The sequence below is a fragment of the Lampris incognitus genome, chromosome 5, assembly GCF_029633865.1.
Source record: "Lampris incognitus isolate fLamInc1 chromosome 5, fLamInc1.hap2, whole genome shotgun sequence".
Taxonomy (NCBI): Eukaryota; Metazoa; Chordata; class Actinopteri; order Lampriformes; family Lampridae; genus Lampris; species Lampris incognitus.
The window spans coordinates 56,290,937-56,313,775 of NC_079215.1; the positions used below are offsets into that span (position 1 = coordinate 56,290,937).

The window sequence follows — 22,839 nt, forward strand, 5'->3', positions numbered from 1 at the left end:
TTAAGGGCATATATCGCCACCTAGTGTTAAAAAAGTAGTACTGAAATGGACTCATATAGGACAGGGTTACAATTAACCTTCATATTCATGAAAAACAAAGGCAAAGATAATTTAGCTCATTCTCAGAAAATATTAAGAATCACTCCGCTTTAATTAATAAAACCTACACAACAACCGTTCAGTAAAGCTAAGCGCTGTACCTGTTTAGGATCCGAAAGACCGGCAGGCGACGTCAACTCAATGGTGACCGGCCCGTCGTTTTGGATGTGGACCTGCATGCGGGAACCAAACTGGCCATCTTAACAGAGAAAGAAAGGGATAAGACATTATGTAAGAGAGGAAAATACACACAGAGACAATGTGAAATTAGGGAAACACTGGGGACACGGGGAATATTAAACTAGCCCACATTTATCTCCGAATTTAAGTAGGCCGGTGTAGCCCAAATCATGCAGCATCTGGTACATCAACCTCAGCGATAGACAATCAGCATAAATCAGGAGTTTGTCTCTGATATTTGATGTGTCATGGGAAACTGGGATAATCTGGCACTTTGAGACAATGGGGACAAAACAGCACAAAGATAAGGGAATGGGGGGGGGCAGTAGGTTTTATCCTAAATGTTCCCCTTTCTTCCAGTGGGCGTGCTAGATTAATGACACCATCTGCACAATGAAGCTGTGGGCCATGGCGGCAAAGTGCTGCATCATCATGTTTTCCATGTGTGTGTGTGTTTGTATGTGTGTGTGTACTAATTAGGGAGCCTTATGCCTCCTTCCCCGGGACAAGGTGTTCTCTGCACCTGTTCCCGAGCGGGCTGACCCAATTCACTGCCACCCCCACCGAATCGTGGCACTGACAAACCGCACCTCCCACCCTTTTACAATCCATATCCTCCCCCTGGGGGAGACAACCACCACAACCCCACTTAGAGGGAGGAGGACAGGCCCTTACATTGCAAGGGGAGAGAGGCCACAGATCCAGACTTAAAAGAAATGGCGATGATCGGGACCCTGTACATTTCAGGGATTTCAATTAACTTGGGAGACCAGTGGCTCCGGGTAACCCTGGCTTGTAATACCACCATGCCCTCGTGAAGGTCTTCTTGCCTTGACCCCTGTTAGAGACCCTACATTGGTAACAATGGACACTAACCACTTGAGTTCATCACTGTCTTGGAAATAAAGAACTGCAGTCTACTAGTTAATACGTGACTTAAGTCTTACACTAGAGTAGCAATAATTGGCAAAGTCCCCCCCCCACCCCCTTTTCTCCCCAACTGTATCCAGCCAATTACCTCACTCTTCTGAGCCATCCCGGTCACTGCTCCACCTCCCCTGCCAATCCAGGGAGAGCTGCTGACTACCACACGCCTCCTCTGATACATGTGGAGTCACCAGCTGCTTCTTTTCACCTGACAGTGAGGAGTTTCGCTCCAACCGACCAGAGGAGACGCTGGTGCGGCGACCAGGACACATACCCACATCCAGATTCCCACTCACAGACACGGCCAATTGTGTCTGTACGGACTCCCGACCAAGCTGGAGGTAACACGGGGGAACCGAACTGCCGATCCCCATGATGGTAGGCAACGGAATAGACCGCTATGCTACCTGGACGCCCAGAATTGGCAAAGTTTAAATTTCTTACACTGCATACCTGCAGCCGAAATGACCAATTAAGGTCAATTTACGAAATGGCGACTCCTAATTAAGGTTTAAACCCTATGGTTGTGTGTTGGTTTGTAATTTTTCTTCAGAAATGTTTGCTTAAATTCCCATGAGATGGTAAATGGTGGAGAGAAGAGATTTTTGCCCATTGATAGGAAGTTGTGTGCAAATGCTGCCCAGGAAATATGACCCCAGTCAGCCTAATGGGGTCGCTATAACTAAAGGTCAACTTTGAAAAGTCATACCTCCTACGCCGTAAGTCCGATTCAACACTTACGTCCACCTGACTAGATTTTCTACCATTTGAAATTTTTTTGAACACATTTTTGTAATTTCCTCCTAAACTGAAGGTCCGATTGCTCCCAAATTTTCTGTGGATTATCACTGAACCAAGCGTATTAAAGTTGCACAGATCTTGTTGATATCTTATTTGGTTTTCATGACACTGACCGATGAACTTAAAAAAGGCGTGGCTCAGCACATACATAGGCCAAAGTCACCAACCGTTGGGCCAATTGTCTCAAAACTTGCAGGGTATGTCCACCTATGTACTTCGAAACACACCGTTACGTTTCATTCAAATCAACCACTAGGGGGTTGATTTGAATTAGGGGATTGAACCACAAATGGAAAACATTTGGCATGGCATAATACAAATTAGGGTGGCACGGTGGCGCAGTGGTTAGCGTGGTCGCCTCATAGCAAGAAGGTCCTGGGTTCGAGCCCCGGGGTAGTCCAACCTTGAGGGTCGTCCTGTGTGGAGTTTGCATGTTCTCCCCGTGTCTGTGTGGGTTTCCTCCGGGTGCTCCGGTTTCCTCCCACAGTCCGAAGACATGTAAGTCAGGTGAATCGGCCGTACTAAATGTCCCTAGGTATGAATTTGTGTGTGTGTGTGTGTGTGTGTGTGTGTGTGTGTGTGTGTGTGTGTGTGTGTGTATGTATGTCGGCCCTGTGTGACAGCCTGGCGGCCTGTCCAGGTTGTCTCCCCACCATCCACCCAATGACTGCTGGGATAGGCTTCAGCATCCCTGTGACTCTGAGCAGGATAAGCGGTTCGGATAATGGATGGATGGAATGGATGGATAATACAAATTTGACTATAAATCCGAAATTGTCCAATCATAACAAAACTCGTAGGACAAAACTCATCTTTCTGCCTTAGTCTAAAATTACTTGCCTTTCAGTACCACAACCTGTACTGCATGGTGGGTCGGTTTCTGTCTCGATCATTTTACCAAGCACTGTTCTGCCGACAAGATTATAGAGTATAGATTATTGACTACTGCAAACTGTTCTCTTCTCTCATGTGTCTTTTCTCTATCCGAATGATGTCTTCTCCTTTCTCTTCTTCTGTGTGTGTGAAAGGTGTGCCGTGAGTCTCCCTTGCATGCACGTGCAGTCGGTCCTCCTCTCAGGTCTCTATGGTGATGGTGGTCGCCACCTGGACACTGCTTGGCGTCCCCCTCATCACATTTTATTTTCATATATCTTATAAATCCATATAATTCTGTTATCCTGTTTTAACGTTAAATCCTTCTCTCACGAAGATGCGTGACTACATTTTTTTCTTCTTCTTTACATGGTGATGGTGGTCACGTGGCTCAGGTCCTGGGCTGTTCCGGTGGCGTCTGGACACTGCTTGGCATCTTCCTCATCATATTTTTCATATATTTTATAATTCCATTATAATTCTGTTATCCTCTTTCAGCGTTGTTTTGTGTAAATTGTGCAAACACAACATCCATTGCACGTTGTCCGTCTTGGGAGAGAGATCCCTCCTCTGCTGCTCTCGCTGAGGTTTCTTCCTATTTTTTCTCCCTGTTAAAGGTTTTTTAAGGGAGTTGTTCTTTATCTGATGTTAGGGGTTAAGGACAGGATGTTGTGTTGCTGTAAAGCCCCCAGAGACAAATTTGTAATTTGTGATATTGGGCTATACAAATAAAACTGACTTGATATGTTTCTTAACAATGTTGAACTACGGTAGGTAAAACTATTGTGAAATCACTCAATAGGGGGCGCCACCAATTCCAAACACGTGCATGGGCAAGGCACACATTTGGCCACAAATCAATGGCAGTTTGTCCAAATATCACCAAACCTTTCAAATAGTTTTAACTAAGCCGTTGAAGCTCTCAACTTCTAACGGTCGGTGTTGGCTTGAACCTCAGACTCGCCGTTTGCAGCTATATTCCCGTCTTTGAAATATCTGCAAGCTGCAAAACTCTAAATGATAAAGCTCTACTCCACCCTCCCCACTCCAAAACTAGACCAGTCACTTTCCACTTGACTAACCTGAGCTAAGCCACACACACAAAAAAAATCAAATCAAATCAAATATGTCTCAAACACCTACAAGGGCATAGACTGCCCCTGCTTGAATAAATACTATGACTGGGGGGGCAGCGTCAACAAAGAGCTAATTTTGGGCCCCTGCCCAATACTCTACTGCCTACGGCTACTGCTGCAGACACTGGGACAGTCGACTGTATTAACAGGCAATTTAAAGTTTTTGTTCTTACACACTTTTCCATTAAGAATTGTGCCTGTGTGTGTCCAGTGCTCCGAGTCTTATCCAGGCTCCTGACGGCCTGAAGAAGACTGGGAGTGCACACTTGCACATTTGCCCTTACAAGCCTGGTCAGTAATCCAACCACGGTTCTCCGGTGACATAAATGAGCATTCCTGCAGATAAGAAAGGCATTGGTACCGGCATATATATATATATATATATATATATATATATATATATATATATATATATATATATATATATATATATATATATATATATATATATATATAATACACACATACATACATACATACATACATACATACATACACACACATATATATATATATGTATGTGTGTGTATGTATGTATGTATGTATGTATGTATGTATGTATGTATGTATGTATGTGCGTGTGTGTGTGTGTATACGTATGTATGTATGTATGTATGTATGTGTGTGTGTGTGTCATGGGGCTCACCAACCCTTAATCAGCTCTGGCTTGTAGGCACTTCTCATGCTCTCTAAAATACTGTTGTAAAATGGCTGGGCCAGCTCCGCAGGCATGGCTGAGTGGAAGTCTGGCTTGTTGCCCTTCAGTATACATTGCAGGGTGAACTGGCTGACACAGAGTACTTCAAACTCCTTGTCCGTGACGCTTTTGCTCCACGCCCGGCCATTCTCGTCCTCGAACAGCCGCAGGTTCAGGATCTTACGAATTCTGAAATATAAGAGGAAAAAAAATGTACCAAAGACGGCTGGTGTCTTAGAACAAGAAGCAGGCCAACCTGTGCAACCTCTCTTACAATCATTCTGATCAATTTGTTCAATAATTCAACCAACCTTAACTTATACTTAGTCTGTAATGCAAAATAAACCTTAAAAAACAAAATACTTGAACCCTCATCCTACAGAACCATGCCCCTTCTCTTCCTTTTATCATTTGAAACCTGTCATTCCCAGAGACTGGCTCGGGACCCACAGGTTGGTTGCAGGAGATTTTATTTGGGTCAAGTCAAGTCAACGCCTCGCCAAATAAACTTGTAGAACTTCTTCCAGCAGTGGCGGCTGGCCAGTACAGGGCGCTGGGGCGCCGCCCCCTTCAAACATCAAGAGATGAAAATCTACTTAAACATGTTAAATATAATTTAGTTGTATAATGCAAATAATCATGAAATAAAAGTGTTTTTCAGTCTGTGAGCGTCTGTCAGCAGACATTACATATAGGTTCCACCCAGCCAAACGATACCTTATGTAAGCCCTCAAACTTGTGGCGAGCAGGTGACCTGAGGCCGCTGTCTAATTGGTTTCTTCAGATTTTCCAGGGGGCGCAGTTCTGTGTTTCCCCAGACACTCCCACTTTTATTGGCAGCGAAGCGGTATTGTTTTCATGTTTTTTGATCTAATGTGATTGGACAATTCTCGTGGCTGTCAATCATGTTCACCCTCACCATGATGCCTCGTCTCGACTGTCAATCAATCGTCTACGAACCCTGATAAAATCTATAGGCTACATCGTCCTTCTTAATAACTCTGTGACTGTGTGGACATTAAAGCAGCTGTCCAGTGTGCTGCACCAAGGTATGTAATACTAAAAAGCAAGCAAGCCCACCTATCACATTAGCAAAGTGTAAGTAAAATTAATATGCACAATTAGATACTTGGAGTAGGCCTAAAGTAATCATAGTCAGGGTAAGTAAATAGCACATAATGGGCCTAATGTGATTTGATGTGGAATAGACCTGACGTGGTTAACGAACTGATTACTGGCTGTTCAAATTGGTTCATTGACTGTTTGATAACAACAGCTGCACTCAAACACAAGCCTACTTATTCTGATAATAGGCACGAGCATTTCAAAAATCTTTCAACAAGAAGTGTCTTTATGCATGCTCAATAATCCAGGTGGGAAAAATCACAGAAAGTTGAATCAATATTCACCTGGACACAACGTTTATTGAGGGAAATGATTCATCACTCATCTAAGCGGTCACGGCAATTTCAAATGAAACGATAATTGGTTTCGGTCGTCATGTCACTGTATTGTTTATAAGGGTGGGGATAGTACCTGCAGTCAGTTTAGACCAGTGTTTCTCAACCGGGGGTCCGCGGACCCCTAGTGGTCCGTGGTGTAATTGCAAGGGGTCCGTGAAAATAAAATATCTTTAAAAAAAAGATCCTATGACATTTATAGAAATAGGATTATTTTACTCAAATGTGACTGAGACCTTTATCTACCTAAACTATAAAGGGTAACGGGACTTTTTTCTCTAATTACATCTGTTTCACAAGTGTAATTTATTGTATTTTAATAAGAGATCTCGCTCCCGTTTGCATTGTTAAAAGTTACTGCATAAAAATTCTGTTGTTACATATATCTGAAAGTTACTGAATACATATTCTGTTTTGTTACATATATCTGAAAGTTACTGAATACATATTCTGTTTTGTTACACATATCTGAAAGTTACTGCATAAGAATTCTGTTTTGTTAACTATATCTAAGTTACAACTGAAAGCTCTTATTTTTGCCCCAAAGAGTGAATAAATGCTGTAATGCAATTTAAAATGCAGTTTCTACTGTTTCTACAAATTGCAACCCCCCTCCCCCAAGATCAGGTGGAGGGGTTCTCAGGGTAGATCAAAAATACGCAGGGGGTCCAGGACCCCAAAAAGGTTGAGAACCACTGGTTTAGACTGAAGAGGTCACGTAGATGTGTGATGAAACGTTTCTCTCTCAATACAGAGCCCGGTCTCACCAATCACAAATAACACGATATTACTCTTTCATATTGGCAGTGTCTGCAGGAGTGATGGCCTGGCGGTCTGTGATGGCCTGGCGGCCTGTCCAGGGTGTCTCCCCGCCTGCCGCCCAATGACTGCTGGGATAGGCTCCAGCATCCCCACGACCCTGAGAGCAGGATAAGCGATCCGGATAATTGATGGATGGATGGATAGATACTCTTTCATATTGCATGCAATGCATACGCCAAAGTCCAATTTTGCGTGCAGATGATACGCCAATCCTTTCCATTAACTTCCGTGGAGAGCTGATGCGTCAGAATACCACGCATCACCTTGAACGGTCATGACGCCACCAGCGAGGCTCAGTTTGCCCATGAGGTTGCAGGTAAGCAGGGGAAGCAATCTTTATTTGTAACTAAATCATGGCATTTACGGTAGAATTTTAGTTATTTTCTTAACCTTAACCCTGACCCTGGTTGTGGATGCCCGCACTTCCGGCGAACTGAGCCTCGCTGGTGACGTCACGACCGTTCAAGGTGGTGCGTGGCATTTGGACGCATCAGCTCTCCACAGAAGTTCATGGAAAGGATTGGCGTATCATCTGCACCAGGATGGGATTTTGACGTATGCATTGCACGCCAAGTGTGATATATCAATTCATTTGTATGCAGATTGGTGATACCGGATTGCAATACATGTTGTGTCCAGATGAGCTGATTCAACTTTCTGTGCCTTTCAACAGGAATAATGTTTTTGATAGTACCCAATGTTCTTATTGTGCTGATAGTTGCACTTATAACACTGCATATAATATGAGGCTTTGCACACACCGTTTGTTTTACTGACGAGAGGAAAACCCGAGTCAGTGAAGCTGCGCCTAAATGCACTTGTGTTTTCTCATTTGCCAAGTATTCAAACATGTGCACATTATTTTGCGGACGAGAGGAAATAAAAACAATTATGGCCTGCTAACTCCGCCCAGCGTATTAATTTGATCTCGTGCATGGGTCTTCGGGGACACGTGCATGAAACGAGGCGGTGACGTAGCGGCCGGTCTCCTTACCTATTGAAGGTCACCTGCGGTGGCGCAGAAATGGAGGTTGGAAAAGGGACAGGGACGCGCATTTACGCGCAGGCTCGCTCCTCTCACGACTTACAGACCGGGTCTACCGTGGACTGGGTCGCGATGGTTTGTTATTTTTTTAAAAGTGGGTCCCCCTGGGGGGGGAGGGGGGTGTAATAAAAAAAAAGTAGTTTGGGAAACGCTGTCCCGAGCAACACTCACATGTAGTCGGCGTCCTTCTGGGCGTCCCTCACAGAGATGCCCAGCAGCACCACCAGCCCCCTCCCGATGGAGCTGACCTGCTCCTGTCCCACTGCCGGCACAAGAGAGGGTCGGTGTGAAACTTTCGGAACACCGGGAGAGACACAATGCATGACACCGAACCGGCGGCAGCGGGTCGAGGACCCAGCGTCGTTTCCACAGCGACAGGCGCTGTCCCGGCCGGCGTCACCCCACACACCGCGCCTTGAGACGCGACCCGGCCAGGGAGGCTGGGTTCCCGGCCAGGGAGGCTGGGTTCCCGGCCAGGGAGGCTGGGTTCCCGGCCAGGGAGGCTGGGTTCCCGGCCAGGGAGGCTGGGTTCCCGGCCAATTAGCCGCGCATGCTAACGCTAAGCTAGCTACGTGCCGCGGTCGGGGCGGCGGTAGCGATACCGGCCTCCCCCCCTCCTCCCTCCCTCCCTCCCCCCCCCGGGTCGCCGGCGCTCCCCGCAGGCGGCTCCACGCAGAGGCGTTGGGAAAACGCGGCTTACCTGTCACGCTCGCTTCGGCGACCCTCTGAATGATGGCCTTCATTGTTTTTAGCTACGTGCGCGCACACTCGGCCGCTTCCTGCTCGAGCAGAGGTCGGTGACGCGTTGTCGCCCTCTCGAGGCACGGGGCGGAAGCGGCGGCGCGCGCCTCTCGTGACCTTCCGCGCCGACCTCCGCGGGTGCGGCGCCGAGGCGCCACGGCGCGTCATGCCCGCTTATCGCGCGAGTCGAGTCCACTTTATTTGCGTGAGCCCGTTTCCCCCCCCCCCTCTCTCCAAAAACTCACTTAAAGATATTCCTTTTAATTGGGTTTGTTTGCAAAACGCCTTTGCCGTAAAACGTACACTGTTTAACACCCCCCACCACCCCCCCCACACACACATGCAGCCTATTTCAACTTACTGCACATATATATATATATATATGTATATATATATACTAGAAGAACCCCGCTACAATATAGCGGTTTGGTTATCCACCCGTCTAAATCTCCCTCCTCTTCATCCTGCCAGCTAACCGCCTTCCACCTGCCCCTAGACCCCCCCCCCACTCCAACTCCCTCCCCCCAAATGCTCAGAATCATCTGAAATGCCGAGAAAAGTGGTTTTTAGCCATTTTTAGAAAAATGCATATTTTGCATAATTATGCATAATTATATTTTAATTTTCTGCTATTTTTCTGGTCCTCTCTGGAACAATACCTACCACCTCCAAAAAAAAATGAGGATCATAAAAAATGAGGATCATAAGTGCATTTTTGCAAAAATGCATATATTTTGCATAATGCCAAAACATTTCGGAGTCCCAGAAAATTTTTTTTATACAGGTGAAAAAAATCAAAGGTGCTCAGAATCACCTGAAATGCCGAGAAAAGTGGGGTTTAGCCATTTTTAGAAAAATGCATATTTTGCATATTTATGCACAATTATGCATAATTTTAATTTTCTGGGATTTTTCCCTTACTCTCTGACACAATACCTACCACCTCCAAAAAGAATTAGGATCATAAGTGCTTTAGTTTTCGGTCCCGCTATCTACACACACTAACACCACACACACACACATTCCGAAAATATGAGTAGATAGCGGGGTTCTTCTAGTATATATATATATATATATATATATATATATATATATATGCAGGTTCTCGAAGTGGCTGCTGCAACACCTTTGTCTTCTCTCTCTCTCGCTTCTTCACAGCCACGCAACCGTTAGCTAACTTCACTCAGCTGCACAAGATGGGCAACAAAATATGGTAAACAAAGGCTGGGACAAATAATGGACTGAAGGTAGGCTCGGCCTTGGTGTGGGTGAAGACGATAGGGTTTCAAGTTAGTATAGTGAGGTTGTTTTTTTCATTGTAACTGGTTCACTTTACTGTTATTTACTAGCTACTTACTTACTTTACTAGCTACGTTATAGACAATTAAAGAAGTGTGTACTAAATCACATCTAACAGAAATCTTGCACAATTTGGGGAGTCAGTGGTTTAAGGCAAACCCAGAACACGTTGGGTGCCTAAAAGAAGAAATGCAAAAATAAATGATATGGAGCACATTTTTATTGCTCTTTCACCCTGTAAATACAATCCAGTAAGGGATTGATAACCCAATAAAACTGAGTTTTAAAAAGAAAAAGGGGCAGCTTTGGGGGGGGGGGGATTTAAATGCAGAACAAAGTTGCTTGTGTCATTTGGCAACTCTGCCATCTACCGATCACTCACATAACCGTAGCACAGTGGAATACAGCAACACTTTACAACACAAGCCACACAATTTTGCAGAGGATTGCTGCATAAAATAAATACTTCTTGTCAGTGGCTATATATTACTAAAACTCAAGGTATAGTGTTGTGTCGTTCCACACATTGCTAATCTAACAAAAGAATAAAATACATGTTGTTTTCATTATGTATCAAAGAGGAAAACACAATTGAACAAATGAGTGAAGTTAATAATTATGCTGTGTTAATTGGACAATGCAATTATACAATCAGCAACTCATGCTCGACTTCGGGTTTGTTTGGCTAGACAAAAGAAATACAGAGCGGCTGAGATTCTGCATTTAATTTGACATCTTAGGCGATAGACAGCCTACGATAGCCCATGGGCATTTAAACACGGGTGACGTCTCCTCTTCAAAGTTGGATGAGGGACGCTTATATCACAAATCATGCAGTCCTCAAGACAGCTGGACGTGCTGCAACAAAGATCAACGGCAAAAAAAAAGGCCGTGAAGTCTCAGGGGTGCAACTACTTTGGTTTGTCTTCTGTTTCAAAGAAGGGTTTCACGAAATTGTAGATCCTTGTCGTGTAAGGGATATGGTTTTCCTTGTAGATCGTGGTGCTTGTCATGCTGCCACTCACGTACACCACTCGGTTCGGGTTAGGGGTCTCGTCTTTCTCCTTCTGTCTTTCCTCCATTTCTAAGGACAGAAGGATGAGTGAATCAGTTGTGAAACAGTAGCACACCACATCGTAATAAAAAATATCCTACTACTACTACTACTCCATCTCTTCCAGTCCTCTTACATCGTCCTCTGTCACACCAGCCACCTGCACGTCCTCCCTCGGCACATCCATAAACCTCCTCTTCCCTGGCAGCTCCATATTCAGCATCCTTCTCCCAGTATACCCAGCATCTCTCCTCCACACATGTCCAAGCCATCTCAATCTTGCCTCTCTTGCTTTTTCTCCAGACCGCCCAACCTGAGCTGTTCCTAATCCTGTCCTTCTTCATCACTCCCACTGCAAATCTTAGCATCTTCACCTCTGCCACCTCCACCTCCACCTCCTGTCTTTCCATCAGTGCCACTGTCTCCAGACCATATAACATAGCTGGTCTCACTACCATCTTGTAAACCTTCCCTTTAACTCTTGCTGGTACCCTTCTGTCACAAATCACTCCTCACACTCTTCTCCACCCACTCCACCCTCTTCTTCACCTCTCTCCTGCACTCCCCGTTACGTCGGACAGGTGACCCCAAGCATTTAAACTCATCGTAATAAAAAAATATACCACAAATTAATTTGAATAATGACACGAGTCAACGTTGGCGAGTTAGCATTGTTAGCATGACTGACGCCAGAAGCGGATGTGCAGGCGACATGAACGTCAGCTACCCCGCCACTCACCCGAGTCCTTCTCTATCGCCCCCGTGTATTTCAAATAGGCAAGCGAGCCGAACATCATCCACACGCCCGCGGCGTACAGCAGAGACACGCGTGTGTTCCATTTCGCTGCGTCCCTAAACGTCATGGCGCCGCCGTAGCCCGGCTTGTTTACGCAGAGTATCACGGCAAAGGCGTCTCGCTAAAACACGGGCGCCGCCATGATGGGATACACCGGAAGTACAACGGGAAGCCCGTCTTCTTCTTCTTCTTCTTCTTCTTCTTCTTCTTCTTCTTCTTCTTCTTCTTCTTCTTCTTCGTGATTTTTTTTATTGGCGGTTGGCATCCGAAGCGTCGCATGAGCGCCCCCTACTGATTTAAAACCAAACTCTCCAACAAATCCACTGTATTGTCACAGTGTGTGTGGTGTGTGTCTGTGTGGGAGTCTATAAACGGCCAAACTAAGGCACTTGGGGCCTTGATTCTTTTTGGAGGTTATTGGGGATGATCAGGGGCACCTATAAAAATAGCAGAACATTAAAATTATGCATAATTGATTATGCATAAATATGCGAAATATGCATTTTTCTTTAAAAAATGGCTAAAAACCACGTTTCTCGGCATTTCAGATGATTCTGAGCATCTTTGATTTTTTTTCACCTATAAAATTTTTTTTCCTGGGGCTTCGAAATGTTTTGGCATTATGCAAAATAAATGCATTTTTGCAAAAATGCACTTATGATCCTCATTTTTTTTTTGGAGGTGGTAGGTATTGTTCCATAGAGGACCAGAAAAGTAGCAGAAAATTAAAATAATTATGCATAATTATGCATAATTATGCAAAATATGCATTTTCCTAAAAATGGCTAAAAACCACTTTTCTCGGCATTTTCAGATGATTCTGAGCATTTGGGGGGAGTGAGTTGGAGTGGGGGGGGGGTTTAGGGGCAGGGGGAAGGCGGTTAGCTGGCAGGATGAAGAGGAGGGAGATTTAGACGGGTGGAGAACCAAACCGCTACATTGTAGCGGGGTTCTTCCAGTAAGATAAATAGAATAGTGAGTCTTCTCCACCCATTTCCCACTCTGCTGCAACTTACTTATTTATTTCTCAAGTTTCTGTCTCAGCAGCTGCTGCACACCTCCAGAAACTCCGAAACATCCTCGCTGCGTATACAATTACGTCAATTCTCTCAAGATTTTCTTTCTGCTCCAGCAGTGCAGTTATTCACACCGCCGAAAAGGCCAAAAAAACGTCATCTGATCCTTACAAAAGCAAAACTCAGCATGCTCCCTGGCCGACTTGTCCTCCTTCGCATCTTGTCTCACGTCATATTTCTCACCCACTTCCTCCTGATCGCAGAGAGGGGATCCAGCTCATCTGGACACATTATATTGAGAGACGTTTATTCTCGCAATAAATGTTGTGTCCAGATCAGCTGGTTCGCCTTTCTGTGATTTCCATGCCTGAATTGCTGAGCATCCATAAAGACACTACTTCCTCATGATGGTTCTCTTCTCAGGTCTAACCCGGATTACTTTTGCCCCCCTGACTCTGGACATTTAGCCTCCCGTGCTGCAGACAGATTTAGTCTCGAAACCCTTCATTGCTGGATCCTCCCTCATCTCGTTCTTCTTGCAGTGCTCCTGCAGACGTGGAAAGTGCAACTTTCTCCTGTTAATGTCTCTCGCCAAAAAGTTCAGCGTTGACCGGAGAGCTTCATCCGCCTCGCACATGTCTGCGACCGTGTGGTTCTTGCCTTGTAATTGCAGATGAAGGTCATTTAGATGAGACGTGACGTGACACACAAAAAAATAACATCTCCATCCATCCACTATTCAAACCGCTTATCCTGCTTTCAGGGTCACATGGACGCTGGAGCCCATCCCAGCAGTCATGTCATATCCCAGCAGGCCCTGTGACGGCCTGGCAGCCTGTCCAGGGCGTCTAACCGCCCGCCACCCAGTGACTGCTGGGAAAATAACAAATGCCGTCACCTTATTGTCACTTAAAAAGCCACATGAGTCAGCAACGCAGCGACGGTTCACTCAAAGTTTAGTACCAGAGAATTTGCACTTTCGCCACGTTTTCAAACAGAAGTTCAGAGATGGGGACTTTTGCCGTTTAATCGACATTACCGGATAAATGCTGCATATCTTGGATCGTTGGCAACTAAATGCCTGGCTTCACAGAGTATAAGTGGCAATTAGTGAATATCATCTTTATATGTACCTAGGAGCCAAAACCCAGATAGCAAAATTGCTGTGGCCCGGACCCGTCCCACACCCGACACTTTCATCCGGCCCACATACCGTGTGGAATGATGGCACCTGGGTGGTCCGCTCCTGTTTGCCAGATCTGGGCCAGAACCGAGCCATAGCAATGCCGCATGTGCCACATATTTGCCAAAGGTGGGCCATATTTGTTTTGTGATATTTGGACCATATTCACCGTTTACCACACGGGCCACTTCAGGGTCACATCCAGACAACATGTTGCCAATAGCACCACATCTTTGCCAAAAAAGGCCCACATTTGATGTGGCATACTTAGGCCATATTTGGTATTATACATGTGGGCCACTTCAGGCTCACATCCATTTTGTCAGGGCCAGAAGAAGGCCATCAGTGCCGCATCGTTGCCTGAAGTGGCCCACATCCGGATGCTGTCTGGGAACCCTTCAATAAAGCTTGCATCGACATAATTACTGATCACTTTGGATCTCAGTTCAGAAATCTGTTGGGAAACATTTAAGGGGCATGCAGGAGGTTGAAACAGAGAGTAAAAGAAACAAAAAAATCTCACATTCACTCAAACATTCCACAGCATTCAGTGTTAAGTTGTGCAGCAGCGTTATTAATGACGGCTATTAAAGGAAACATGTCGTAAAGCCCCTCTGACTCTCGCAGGAGACACTTGTGAAACAGAAGAGGAAGTAAGTCAAAAGTGGCAATGTACAGGCGTCCGGGTAGCGTAGCGGTCTATTTCCGTTGCCTTCCAGCACCGGGTTCGCCGGCGTGGACGACACCTGGGTTAAAATTAAATCTCAGGATGTGCCACATTTCACCGACCACATTAACTCTGTGGACAACCACACCAAGTCCACCAGGGAGGATGTGGGAAAATGACAGATTAGCCCAAGGACCCCGGCCCTGGCCGGAGCTGTGCCTGAAGAGGAAACACCGAGGGCGCTCTGACAGGATGTGGAAGCGGGGCAGGCTAAGCTAACTGCTAGCCCATGAAGACAACCAGTTCCGACAGTCATGCTGGCTGGCGTTCGTTCTCCTGGACAGTGATTATTATTACTATTGTTATTATTATTATTATTATTATTATTATTGTGTTTTAGTTTGGATATATGTGTGTTAGTTTGGATATATGTGTTCTTGTAGTTTTTGGATGTTTTTGTCTTTGTGTTGCACTGCTGTGGGCTGGGGGAGAAACGTGTTTCTGATTCTGTTACTTGCTGTCAATCCCATAGCGTCCTCCCGCGCGCCACGGCCCCCTGGTGAAACTCCTCACTGTCAGGTGAAAAGAGGTGGCTGGGGACTTGTATCGGAGGAGGCACGTGATAGTCTGCAGCCCTCCGCTGGTCAGCAGAGGGGGTGGAGCAGCGACCGGGATGTCTCGGAAGAGTGGGGTAATTGGCCAGGTACTATCGGGGAGGGAACAAAAGGGGGCGGGGCTAGGCGGGGGCGGGGAATTGACGTCACTTGTTTAAATGTTGCTTTCTGGTAAACCCCAACACAGCTATTCCAAGCTGACAAAAATGAAGTTTTAAGTACAGTTAATGAAACTTCTTTGTTTTCTCATTTAGGAGAATACACAAGGGTGAACAAAAGGAGGAGGATGAATACTGGCGCTTGAGAGGGGAGTCAGCAAATACATGGATCTTTGAATGAGGGTGTAGAAAATATTGAGAAGGGGGATCCTATATGACGGGCACCCCAGACGTCCCTCTCCCCAGCAACGGCCTCCACCTCCTCCTGGGGGATCCCAATGTGTTCCCAGGCCAGATTGGACATGTAGCCCCTCCAGCGAGTTCTGGGTCTACCTCCGGGTCTCCTTCCAGTTAGCCATGCCCGGTAAACCTCCAAAGGAAGGTGCCCAGGAGGCCTCCTAATCAGACGCCCGAACCACCTCAACTGGCTCCTTTCGACGCGAAGGAGCAGCGGCTCTACTCCGAGCTCCATCCGGATGTCCGAGCTCCTCACCCTATCTCTAAGGCTGAGCCCAGACACCCTACAGAGGAAACTCATTTCAGCCTCTTGTATCCGTGATCTCACCCTTTCGGTCAATACCCGAAGCTCATGACCATAGGTGAGGGTTGGCATGAAGACTGACTGGTAAACTGAGAGCTTTGCCTTCCGGCTCAGCTCCCTCTTCACCACAACGGTCCGGTACAACGTCCGCATTACTGCTGATGCTGCACCAATCCGCCTGTCAGTCTCCCGCTCCATCCTCCCCTCACTCGTGAACAAGACCCCGAGATACTTGAACTCCTTCACTCGAGGAGCAGAATTTCCTGAACAACAAATGGCCGTGCTGAGGTAATAAAAACGGCGCCCTCTTTATACAACAAATTATTGTCATGTTTTCTCCATTAAGATAATTAGAGCTGTATCATGAAAGGGAACCACAGCAGTGTAGAAGAACAAGTTTATTTACAGTACAACGAAAATCTACATTACACGGGTTTTCTAAAAACTATAAACTTATCTTTAAAAATGCATAAGGATTCTGATCATGGAAGTTCCTCCATTTCTTCAATCAACATTCAGAAATGACGTAGGTTGGTATACATTTTGCACGTCAGACTAACTAACGGAACAGGTACTAATCTATTCTGACTGATTTTGTAATTGTTTTTTCATGATCGTGTGACATGCAAGTCTGCTTAGTCACCCAAAACAGTTGGACGAGCTAAAACAGAGACCCTGGAGTGCGGTCCGGTGGTTCTCGTTTAAATGGCTAACGAGTGTCAAAAGTGCACAGCACCCCTTCAGTCCGTTTTACTTGCATTAACCAGATCTTTTAGTAATTGGCTTTGATTCATTAACTTTAATATCCAATTATAACGCAATGAGACGATCAAACGAACCAATCAGAGATTAAGATGGCCTAAACCAGTCAGGTCCACCCCCCCCTTTTCTCCCAATCGTACGTGGCCAATTACCCTGTTTTTCCGAGTGGCCCGCTGGCTGCTCCACCCCCTCTGCCAATCCAGGGAGGGGCTACAGACAACCACATGCCTCTTCCCATACATGTGGAGTCGCCAGCCGCTTCTTTTCACCTGACAGTGAGGAGTTTCACCAGGGGGGCATAGCATGTGGGAGTATCACGCTATTCCCCTAAATTCCCCCCCCCAAACAGGCACCCTGACTGACCAGAGGAGGCGCTTTTGCAGCAACCAGGACATATACCCACACTCGGCTTCCCACCCACAGACACGGCCAATTGTGTCTGTAGGGACGCCCGACCAAGCCGGAGGTAGCAAGGGGATTCGAACCGGCGATCCCCATGTTGGTAGGCAATGGAAGAGACCGCCACGCCACCCGGATGCCCAGGGTCCACTTTTTTACACAATACGTTTGCTTTCAACTGCATTAAATATCACACTACCGTATAGGAGCAGAAAAGACGAAGGTCTACGAAGGGAAGAAGTGTCGGAAATATTGGAAGTTAGATTCACGATATTGCCAGTGAACGGATCGTTCACTGTGATGTTGGCACAGAGCCAAGAGCGAGCACAAAAGCCTATTAACAACGGGATTAAAACAGGTAAACCACATATCCCTTATTTTTTTTTGTAAGTATCAAGGCTATTAGCTAGCATGACGGTAAATTTCTATTATCGTTTAAATAAGAAAATCCAAAGCCATGCAGATGACCTACGATATACCTGGCAGCAGAATACCTTTAGGAACCGTTTGATAAAAAGCCAAGACAAATTCAAAGACATACACGAACTTCTCTGCAGACACAAGTGGTACAGACAGACTAGTGTGACCCACTATCAGAACTACCAACAGGGCCACGCGGACTCCTAAAGAGTCATCTGGTTCCACTAAAAACACCGTGACCACGTCTGGCATTTCCTGACACCACAGCGGCCTCCTTCTCACCCATCCGACAGTGATAACTGGTCTCTGGATGTAAACGCCGTGTCAGCACCACCCCTCCCCACTGCACGCCACGTTAACACAACGGCCCCCACCACCGTCCGCTTGTCGAAAAACAGGAGAACCGGATCTCAGGGTTGTGCTCGAGACGGAAAGGCATGCTGAACAGAAAGCCCTGAAAGGAGTCATTTCCACTACAGAAACTGACTTAAACTTGCATTGAAAACTATCCGTAAGACTTCATTTCATCCCCTATGCAACGTATACTCAACTTACGATACGGGGAGATTTGCGTGATTGCGTACAAAATATACTGTCGTCATCCTACGTTTGAATTTATCTTAAAAATGATCTTTTTTTTCTTCTTTTTTTAAAGAATTACATTCTGTTCAATCAACACTTATAAACATAACGGTTGCCATTCTGAGATTTCAGTAATTAATATTGAACCATGTAAGTTTATAACTGTGATTAAGTGGTATAAAAATGCTATCCTTCCTTTAGTGCAATTTTTCTTTTTTCAAACTAGAGAAACACTGAGCAGCAAGTAGTGAACTGCTCTGATTTAAAAGCCAGTAATGTCAGCGTCTACAGGCACTGCAGTCTCTATAAAAATAATTCACAATGAAGAACCGGAACCAGAACCACCTCACTTCAGCGGTTCTGAGGCGAGAGCCATGGTGCCGAAATACTGAATCTAAAAACATGATGATTCTCCTTCATGGCTTCCTTATTATTGACATCATTTTTGAAAGAACAGCGCTACACTAAAACCACCGATGAATGGTAACAGGGAAAAGGGACAAGAAGAGGACCCTCTCTGGGCCCGTGTAGCTTCAGAGAATAACCCCCTTCCCGCGGAAAAGGGGGAACAGATTCGGTAGTCCGAGCATGGAAAGTCCCGACATCCTCTGGTTATCGCCAGTCGACGGGCAAGGCATCAAGGCTTTGTCTTAAAATGGATGGCTTGTGTTCATGAACAGTACACGTTGTGTGCATAAATGCACAATGCGCATTTGTGTCTTTTGTGTATTCTTGACTTCGCCGCCGTTCGCTTGTATGGGTAACACGCAAACCAGCGTGCACATACATTAGCATGTATGTATACCGCATGTTCGTCCTAGAAGCCGGTGGAGTGGACACTAGGGATGGGGTAGAACTTGGAGATCCGACTCTGGGTGGAGGGGTTAAGGCACTCCGACTCGCCACTCATCTTAAAGAACACCTCCTGCTCCTGCAGCTTCCTGGCAAACTCCTCCTCCAGGGCCTGGTGGACACAGAGATGCAGCTGTTTTCTCAGGACACTTATTCACCCCTTACACAGATAATCCCAGTGAAGACTGGCACATAGGATACTTCACCTGCAGCAGTCTAACACAACTTATGCAAGTTACTTAACAAGTTCACTGCCAAATGGTGTTCTTTCGTTGTACTGGAGCATGTAAGAGAGACCCCCGTCTGGCTCCATAGCTCTACTGCAGGAGTTAGCATAGGTACCATTTCCCATTATCCATTAACAGCTCAACTCTTGCTCGCTCTCTCTCTCTCTCTCTCTCATATATATATATATATATATATATATATATATATATATATATATATGTGTGTGTGTGTATGTCCAGTAATGCTATTAGCCGTTACATTTATATTTACCAGACTGACTGTTACAACTTGCACAACGTAAACTCGAACAGAGTATACTTGAGCTTTACTTGTACTTTTAAACTCGTTTGACATTTTATACTTTTTGCAAAGCTCACAATAAGGCTGGTATGGTCTTGTATTTTGAAAATTATTTTAATTTATTATTTTAATTTATTATTATTATAATTATTTTATCATCCATCCATTTATTATCCAAACCGCTTATCCTGCTCTCAGGGTCGCGGGGACGCCGGAGCCTATCCCAACAGTCACTGGGCGGCAGGCGGGGAGACACCCTGGACAGGCCGCCAGGCCACTTTATTTATAATTATTTTATTGTACTAAATTGTCCCTAGGTGTGAATGTGTGTGTGTGTGTGTGTGTGTGTCGGCCCTGTGATGGCCTGGCTGCCTGTCCAGGGTGTCTCCCCACCTGCCGACCAGTGACTGCTGGGATAGGCTCCAGCATCCCCGACCCTGAGAGCAGGATAAGCGGTTTGGATAATGGATGTCAATATAAAACTTCATTATATGAAACTTCTATTGCTGGTACGTTCGTCAACATCTTATATACCAATATCCAGTTCATGAGTGCTTTAATTATTGCTCATTTAAATGGTTACTATCACGGCAGAGTTTCCCTGAAAAAAGGATACTGTTCATAGTATATCAGCTTTTAGCAGACAAACTTTGAGGAACAATGCTCAAAGAAAGTGGCGAGTTTAAAAAAGAGGCAAATATTTTGTGACCGAGAAGCATTTAAGTTTGTAAAAAAAACCTTACTATGCAACATCAACAGCTAAAACTCAGGTTCAACCATGTTTATTTGTTTGGCGGTGCAGAAGGTGTAGACACAGCAGCACCGCAGTCGCCACAATGACGGTTCCCCTTAGAAATGTGTCTCTTGGGATTCAGAGTGGTCACACACCAGTGCAGCTACCAGAATCGCCACGGGCTTTCACGAGCTGAACAAAATGTCCGTCTTCAGCGCTGTAGCTCTGAATGTCCGTTGCTGTGTATCGCAGGCTGATATGGCTTTATGAATAAAAAGGAGGTACCTTCTTCCTGGGTCGCAGCTTCTCCCTCCACTCCTTGAGCTCCAGGCTGTGATCCTCATCCAGCTCCTTCAGCTTCTGGGTCTCGTGCTCGATCAGCAAGTGGCACTTCTCGTTCTGAAACACACACACACACCCACCCACACACACAGGTTCAAATATTAAGGCCCATAACCCTGCAATGGCCTGTACATGTGTGATCAAAATGTAGTTAAAATATGCAAATGTGTGGCATCGACGATCAAAAACAAACAAAATGTTCTGCCCCCTACCTTTGTCTATCATAAAAAATGTGTGTTTGTGTGTGTGTGTGTGTATGTTGGACTAAGTGTGACAAGGACATTTCTCTCAGACACGTGCCTGCAGCTGCTGCAGCTCCCTGACGTTGGCGTCACACTGCAGCTGCAGGTCTCTCATCTGGTTCTCGTGTTTCTGCTGCTGGTGGAGCCTCTCGTTCTTCTGCCGTTTCTCTTCCTGGGCGGCAAACTGAAAAGAGACACGGACACAAATCCCACGCATGTAGACGCAAAGAGGAACTTTGGCGGCAGTCAAGTTGTTATGATGAAACCTCCTTATGGATAAAGTACACGTGGAGCCGGGATATCCCACTAAATCCTCTGTGGACCGCATCAGAATGACCATGGAGAGGTCTAGTGTTTGGTAGCTATTATATCAGGACCCCCAACAAATTTAAGCCCCAAACAAATTCTGAACCCCCCTCCATCCTTATGTGGTAGTATCACCCTGTACAACCCAACAGGACGCCTCTCGAGGAGCGTTGCGTGTTTTTGATGTGTTTGGAAAAGTACAGGTGCATGATGTGTGCATTTTCAGACGGAAGCCATGTTTTGTTACAAATTTGCACAATTATGTTCCGGAATTATTGTGCCCCCCCCCCATATATGACTTCACGCTTCCTTTTTTTTTTTTTGGATTACCCCCCTCCCCTTTTTCTCCCCAATCATAGCTGACCAATTACCCCACTCTTCCGAGCCATCCCGGTTGCTGCTCCACCCCCTCTGCCGATCCGGGGAGGGCTGCAGACTACCACACGCCTCCTCTGATACATGTGGAGTCGCCGGCCGCTTCTTTTCACCTGACAGTGAGGCGTTTCACCAGGGGGACGTAGTGCGTGGGAGGATCACGCTATTCCCCCCTGAACAGGCGCCCCGACCCGACCAGAGGAGGCACTAGTGCAGCAACCAGGACGCCTACCCACAGCCGCTACGCTACCTGGACGCCCGACTTAACTCTTCTGATAACCAGCTCAAATTACTCATGTGCTTGGGAAAGAGCATATCATTGGCCTACTCCATTACTGGAGTAGGCCAATGTGTGGAGGAGAGATGCTGGGTACTCGGCATTAGTACAGCGGTACTAGTACTAGGCATTAGTGCAGCCAGGCATTAGCACTACTCCATCAGTAGTACTAATGCCTGGCTGAATGTAGCATCATGGTATAAACGGATGTTTTGTGTCAAATTAAAGAAAAGATTAGGATATGTTTTATTCCTCACCTGCTTGACCTTCTCCCTCTCCTGCTCGGGGGTGATGGCAGCGCCAGTAATGCGAAGGCTTTTCTTGAACATGGCCATGCGGGTCTTGGCCTCACTGCGCTGGATCTTGGGCAGCCTGGTCCTCTCCTGGGTCTGCTTGTTTTTCATCTCCTCGATCATCCGCTGGTTGTAACGCTGCATCTGCTCCATCTCCTGCAGCAGACGAAGCACGCAAAGCACCACGTGAGGGTCACCTCTGTCGCGCTACCCAAGGAGAGCGGGCAGTCTGCTCACCTTAGTTTTGGTTTTGTTTTGTCATTTACTCTGACAGGAAGAAAGCCAGGGAGGAGAAAGAGGAGGACACGGGGGAGAAACTACCAGACAGAATTTGATCCTAGTTCGGTGGAAATACACATGTGATGCCAGAGGTGGCGAACAGAACCGCCTGACCGTCTCTGAGCACAAAACTTCCATAACCTTTATTTACCCTTGGAAATGCAGGCTTTCTATTCAACAATGGCCTGCATAAACATTTGGTCAGCTGGAACGGCTGGAGGTTGAGGGTTTTGCTCAAGGGTTGCCGAAGGACGGGAAAGCGTCACTTATTTTACCTTCCCGGTCAGTCTCACATTTCACCGATTTCCCCCCTTTTCTTCCAACTTCAAGCATCAAATTC

General features: G+C 46.0%; 2 protein-coding genes across 3 annotated transcripts in view; both read right to left on the reverse strand.

The window, feature by feature from the left end:
- The window catches only part of dtd1 (D-aminoacyl-tRNA deacylase 1), a 31,116-nt gene extending 22,297 nt beyond the window's left edge, over nt 1-8,819 (reverse strand). The window contains exons 1-4 of one of the 2 annotated variants that reach the window (XM_056280358.1): nt 8,741-8,819; nt 8,212-8,302; nt 4,667-4,902; nt 201-298 (exon numbers count right to left, since the gene is read on the reverse strand). In XM_056280358.1, coding sequence (XP_056136333.1) covers nt 201-298; nt 4,667-4,902; nt 8,212-8,302; nt 8,741-8,783 — 468 coding nt within the window. In that variant the 5' untranslated portion in view covers nt 8,784-8,819. The other variant, XM_056280356.1, reaches the window with a different exon arrangement.
- A 7,682-nt stretch (nt 8,820-16,501) lies between these two features.
- The window catches only part of slkb (STE20-like kinase b), a 32,130-nt gene continuing 25,792 nt past the window's right edge, over nt 16,502-22,839 (reverse strand). Inside the window, exons 15-18 of the mRNA XM_056279776.1 lie at nt 22,185-22,376; nt 21,028-21,153; nt 20,671-20,784; nt 16,502-19,236 (exon numbers count right to left, since the gene is read on the reverse strand). Of these exons, the coding sequence (XP_056135751.1) occupies nt 19,090-19,236; nt 20,671-20,784; nt 21,028-21,153; nt 22,185-22,376 (579 nt within the window). The 3' untranslated portion in view covers nt 16,502-19,089. The remainder of the gene's footprint in view (nt 19,237-20,670; nt 20,785-21,027; nt 21,154-22,184; nt 22,377-22,839) is intronic.